Raw genomic sequence first — 6403 nt, forward strand, 5'->3', positions numbered from 1 at the left:
TTATGATTTCAACTTCTTTTTTCCATGTACCTTGCAACTCTTACACCATCCAGTGGTTAGGATGGGTATTACATGAATAAACAGAAGCTCAAGTGATGGAGCTTTGTGTTCCACCTACATTATATTGTCTAGAAACACTAGAAATAATAATTAATTTGTCTAAAATTTTAACAAAATGAGAAAAAATCAAACAAAGTGTAGAAATAGCATACTTTCATTCAAACAAAATTATGCACAATGGTAGAATTATGCAACTTGCTGGTTGAATAGTAAAACAAGGTACCACCACAGTGTCCCACTCAAACAAGACAAGTCTTCATTTCATACATACATTTATTTTATATAAAAGAAAACAAGAGTTGTAATATTAACAGTTATACACACAGGGCCATCACTGGAAAACTACAGTATCCAACATGGCAGCTAGGCACTGAACAATGTTGGATGTCATTAAAACATCTACGTGCTCTTCCAAGTGCCTCTTGGGATCCTGCAAGAAGACAGAAAATTAGAGAAGAAAAAGGACAAAAAACACGTGATGAAGATGTTAAATACAAATACAGTTTGTTTTGACAAATCTTTGATTATAAAGTAACTCGATCCCTCTGCTGCTACAAACATGTCTGCACAATCTGACTTGAACCCAATGCACTCTTGCACTCATTCTTTTGCCTACACACCAATAACAAAAAGGGAGAGTAAAATAACTATATACATAAATCTTATATGAAGCTTGAAATTTAATTGTTACCTGTTTTCCAACGTTCTTGATAGCCAGCTGCTCTGGGGTCATTTTGTCCTCTTCTTCAACAGCCTGAGGTGAAAACACGACAGTGTCTTAGTATACAGGGAGAGCTCATCAGGAGCACACCAGGAGCAAGCTCTGCATGCAAATTTGTATGCATGCAGAGCTTTATGAAGTTAGAAATACTGCATATCATTTTTTAAAATAATTGTAGGCTTTGCAGACTCTGTAAGGTAAAATACAGTGTGTGCACCAAGTAAGCACCAACATTAGTACAATAGGAGTCCTGCACCGGAGTCAACAGTTGAATTAAATGATAGATTAGTCATTTTGTTTGTTGCATGTTTTTTTAAGTAAATACTAAAAATATTAAATACGTCAGTACTTATTATTGCCCACTTTGGTGCTGTTTTAGACAATTTAAGCCTTCTAAGGTGTTATGCAATTTGTGCTTTCAAAGAAAAGATCACTGGACGAGGTCTAAAGGCGTACCTTGTTGTAGTTCTTAGCCAGCTCCAGCATTTCCTTGACAATGGTCTCATTGAGCTTGCAGTGCTCACTGTAGTCCTGCAGGGTCAGACCCTCCATCCAGCTCTTCTTATGCAGGTTCAACAGCATCTAAAGAACAATAAGAGTTATTTTTCTAATGTTCTATTAAAAACACCCAAATAAATCATTCTGTGACGGTGTATTGTCAAACCTTTTGCTCCAGCTCATTTTTCCTGTAATTGATGGTGATGGAGTAGTAGTGTCTGTTAAGTCCATGAATCAGAGCCTGAAAACACAAGAAACCTAAAGTTAAATATATAAAGTAATAACACACACAATACCAAACATTAGCGTTAATATTACACTATTTTATTGTGATTTGATCCTGTTTGGATCTTTGACAGCAGCAGAGGCTCAGGTTTTGATATTACGGTTGACTTTTCTCTCATTGTAACAAGATGATCTCTGACGCAGTGTTTATCTGACCAAATTAGGAAGAAACTTTGCTCCTTTTTATGGGGACACATCTCCAAACCACCTCGAGGCATTTTGGAAGACATTCACCTGATGCCATGTACAATGTGTTACCTGGATTGAGGGCTTGTTCAGATGACCCAGGTTGGATGTGGTTTGTCTTGGTTCATGACCCAACACCATCATGTTAGCGTTGATCAATCTGAAGGCATCAATAACAACCTGTAGAAGACACGCATTAAAGAACAGTTAATGATCGTTCATTTATTTCGGACTCACAATTAATAGCAGATCATTATACAACAGGTCACGTATAATGCACCTAAAATGAAAGCTACTGTACGACAAGGTTCTTCTGCAGCATCCACACATCTTTACCTTTCCTTTGACGCTCTGAATGGGATCCACCACCACTGCGACAGCACGCTCTGACAGGGCCTCGAAGCTCTGCTGTGTGTTGATGTCCACACCAGACAGCCAACAGCCAAAACCAGGGTGACTGTGGTACCACCCTACCACCATCTCTGGTCTGATGAGCAATACGAGTAGAAGACAGCAGGCATGTTTAGAGGATATCAAAAAAAAAAAAAAAGTCTAAATGTAGCCAAGAAATGTGTTGCTTCATCATCAAAGTTTAATTAAACAACACTTGAATGTAGATTTTATTTGATGCCACTGTGTGTTAACATTTTACCTGCCGGTCTGCTTCAGCATGTCCAACATCTTAGCCTGGAACACAGGGTCCACTGCTTCAACACTCACACCCTGTGAGGTACAAATGTTATCTTTTAATGAAGAGCCAAGGGGAAAAAATGCACCATACACATTCTTGAATAATCGTCAGATCAACAATTTTCTATCGCAGAGCCACAATGATGCATAATCTTAATATTAGGGGATATACATACGGTTCCTGACTGCGGCATGGCGAACACATCAATCACTCGCACTGTGTAGTCGTCAACAAATTCTCCCAGCATCAATCCCATGACCTCCATTGGTACACCAGCACGGCCGTGCTTCAGCATCTATTGTGGAGCAAATACATGAGAGAGAAGTCACAGAAGTGTTATTTTAAATACAAAAATTAAGATTACCACTTTGAAGAAAAGAAGAAAATGTTGAGTGTGTATGATTACCTTGAGCAGGGCCAGAGAGGAGATGTACACCTGTTCAGCTGTGTCCACAGCAGGTGCATCTGTCGGGGGGCCCTGAGGAATGAAAACAGAGGCTATTTATCAGTTTACGCCTCTCAAATACAGTAGTTGGCAAAATTAACTACTACACTACATCTACAGTTAGAATTTCAAGGCATGTAATGCATCTCTGTGATTTTACTTATTTATTTAATCATTTGTTTGTTAGGACAGAGCATGTAATTTACATCTGTAGTCCCCAGGTAACAGCAACATAACAAATGACAGCCTACAGATACACAAGTAGGAAAGGAGAGTTAAAAGGTTATCACAGTTTTGCTTTGCCTCAACTTATTGTTTGAGATGAGTCTTAAAAGTGGAATATGCAGTGTTGCACGTGGTAGGATAATCCAATATTTTTTAAGCAATAAAGATGAATAATTAGAAATACTGAACATATTATTGATCCAATTATGGATGTTATGGACAGAGGCTTCCAGTTTGGACATACAAATCTTTTTAAATACTATCCAATACAATTTTAAAAGTTTAAAATTGTTTGGTTAAGGTTAAAGAAGAGTTTTGGTGTGAATGAGTTCAGGATGGGATTCATTTCTGCCTATAGTTATACCAGGAACCATTAGAAACATTAGTTTATGCTCTTTATTTGTAGAAAAACACCAAACTTTGTGTTACCTGGCCAAGTCCTGGCATTCCACCTCCGAGCCTCAGCAGCCGGTCCATATCTGATCTGTTGAACAGACACCATAAAGTCATTAGCTCGGCTTCAAAACAAACAGCAGACCAGCGAAAAGCGTAATTATCACATATCAGAGAGAAACGTTTCATTTCCCACATGCTTCATAAGATATAGAAACAAAAACATATGGGTCAATGTATTGAGAAGACACCTTTTACATACGTTTTCAGATCATTTAGCTCAATAAATATTAAAGTATTATCACTTTTCTTTCTGATAAACAATAATTGAGTATGTGCTAAACGGTGACAGGTGTATTTATTAGAACAGGCCTTTTCCAAACTATTAAAGCCATTAATCACACACACGGGTAAATATTATAAAGTGACCTCGTAAGTTAACTGATGAACATTGTGTCAGCTTTGGTTTTAATGACTAAAACAGCGTTAGTTTGCTATACCGACTTTTTAAAAGATCATTTTCTGTATGTAACGTTGCATCTGAAATTACGAATTAAAGCTAATGGATCAGAAGTTATGTTAACCTTTTGTCTTTTAGGATGTGAAGGCCTGACGCTGTTGTATTGCTGCTGTATTTAGGACACTGTACGTGTATCTGAGGACCTGAATAAAGTAAAATAAAGACTTAAACTACAGTTAGAAACCAAATCGTAGTTAGCTCCGGCTGGCTAATCCACCCAGAGTCACGCAAACAGCACAAAGAGCCGGATAACTACATGTTTATCCTTTTTTAATTCAAACCATATTTCATTGCGTTTTAGCTATAACACGGTCGAAATGTATTGTGAACGTTAAGAGACATTAAAGCACCGGGGTCGTTCACCATCACTCAACGTTACTGAACGCGTTAGCTCCGCGTTAGCTTCCTCTAGCTTAGCCTCTGTCACCCAGCTAATAGCTCAAGAAAAGTATAAAACACTGATTAAATCTCACCGTGTGTTATGAAAGCGACGGGTTGTGTTAAAGCTGTGAGTCTACCCACGTGCTGTCAGATAATTCGTATGTTCAGAAAAAGGCCTGTTTCTGAGCTCCTGCAGTCAAACACAGCAGCTAATATCTGTCCACAATGAATCAGCCAGAATTGTCTTTTTAGGAAAAACTACTTCCGTCGCACTCATGACGTGTTTTGTTGTAGCCCGACTGGCAACTGCAAAACCCAAACACAAGGGGGCGACACACATCTATACATCTATACATCTATACATCTATCTATCTATCTATCTATCTATCTATACATCTATCTAATAGATGAGTGCATATAGCTGTGTATATATATGTAGTCAGTTAAATTTTATTTGTATAGCGCCAACTCATAACAAAAGTTATCATAGGACACTTTTCAAATAGAGCAGGTCTAGACCGTTGTTCTAATACAGTTATTTACAGAGACCAAACAGTTCCCACCATGAGCAAGGAATTGGCAATAGCGGCAAGGAAAAACGTCCTTTTAAGAGGCAGAAACCTCAAGCAGACACCGGCTCCAGGTGGCTGGCCGGTTATATATATATTTATTTATGTACACACACATATGTGGCTGTATGTCTGAATCACACCTTTTCCCACTGTGAACAAAAACAGAGACGTGTTTGCATGACAACCACTTATATCCTTCTGTCAAACTCCAGAAGGATTTTGTGTTTCTTCTATGAAAACATCGTTTTACACTCATATTTCTATGATGTACTGTAGCACCTCTTTTCATGCCATTAGCCAAAGAGCACCAAATATAATTCCACAATCCTGTGGGAAAGCAACCATAAATTTGAGACGTCTGAAATGCATTTGTGTTGATTCAATATTTGGAACAAACAAACAAAGTGCATCTATCAGTCTCTAGAGACAAATATTTACAGAACAATTGGGTCTACCATTTAAAACCTTGTGCCTGCAATCCTGTTGTGAAGAACAAAGTTCAATAGTGTTAGAATATATATTTTACCAGTCCCAAAATGTGTTCAGATTAAAAAAAAACAGTTTTTCATGTTAAATAATTTATATTGTTCTTGTGTCAGAGGCCTACTGTATTTCTAATATGTGAATGATAGTGTCTGAAAAAGCGTTGTATTACATTAAACTGCCAAATCTAGATAAAGAAACTTGACTTCGTGCGTCCAGTGAATGCAGACGGGTTGGTGAGTCACTACTTAGGCAAATCAAACAAATCAGAGGGGGGTGGAAGTGAGCTGGAAGAGGTGATGATGTGAACAGAAGAAGCATGTGTGTGATTGCACTCATCGCTACAGTTCATCTCTGTCAACAAGATGGAGCTGGTGTGAGGCTGATATTCAGTGAAAACTGATGTTTTAGATGCTCTTTTTAAATTTCAAGCAAATCTATCTATAAGTTCTCCTAGTAGAAACAAAAAAATGCCCTTTCTTCTACCAAGGTATCTTTATATTCTGTGACAAAGGTTTTATCATGTGCCACTTAATATTTTTATGTTCCTGTAAATAATCAAATTTCTGCAAGAATGGATTTTCAATTTGGTCAATTTTCACAATCAATTCTAGAAGCTTCATTTATTTTACCCCAGAGTTGTATTACTGGCAACAGAGAGCAGAGGTCTTGGTTTAACATTCGATTGATTGATTTAGATTTAATGATGATGTTGTTCTCCTTGTTATGACGACCAGAGCATATCTATCATCCAGTAATAGTAGGCACACAGCATATACTGTGTGTGTTGAATATACTTGTGTATGAAGCATATGCTACATGGATTAACCTGTCTGGGGCCCTGGGTAGAAAATTTTATGATGAGGCCCTGTTGCAGCCAAGTTGTACATATGGCACACTGTATATGGTGATTTAATTGTTGTTCTCTTTCAAACCTCACTCG

At 37.8% G+C, this 6403-nt stretch overlaps 1 protein-coding gene across 1 annotated transcript; it reads right to left on the bottom strand.

Annotated features, from left to right (window-relative positions):
- Window positions 1-315: 315 nt before the first annotated feature.
- psmd14 (proteasome 26S subunit, non-ATPase 14) lies at window positions 316-4669 on the bottom strand. The gene is made up of 11 exons (XM_035652579.1): window positions 4498-4669; window positions 3541-3595; window positions 2848-2919; window positions 2617-2736; window positions 2403-2473; window positions 2087-2237; window positions 1823-1930; window positions 1446-1520; window positions 1238-1363; window positions 752-814; window positions 316-490 (listed from the first exon to the last, which is right to left on the bottom strand). The coding sequence occupies exons 2-11, from the start codon at window positions 3586-3588 to the stop codon at window positions 392-394; spliced, it is 933 nt and encodes a 310-aa protein (XP_035508472.1). The 5' UTR covers window positions 3589-3595; window positions 4498-4669; the 3' UTR covers window positions 316-391.
- Window positions 4670-6403: the final 1734 nt, after the last annotated feature.

The sequence above is a fragment of the Morone saxatilis genome, unplaced genomic scaffold, assembly GCF_004916995.1.
Source record: "Morone saxatilis isolate NCDOM2014 unplaced genomic scaffold, NCSU_SB_2.0 Contig11, whole genome shotgun sequence".
NCBI classification, from domain to species: domain Eukaryota; kingdom Metazoa; phylum Chordata; class Actinopteri; family Moronidae; genus Morone; species Morone saxatilis.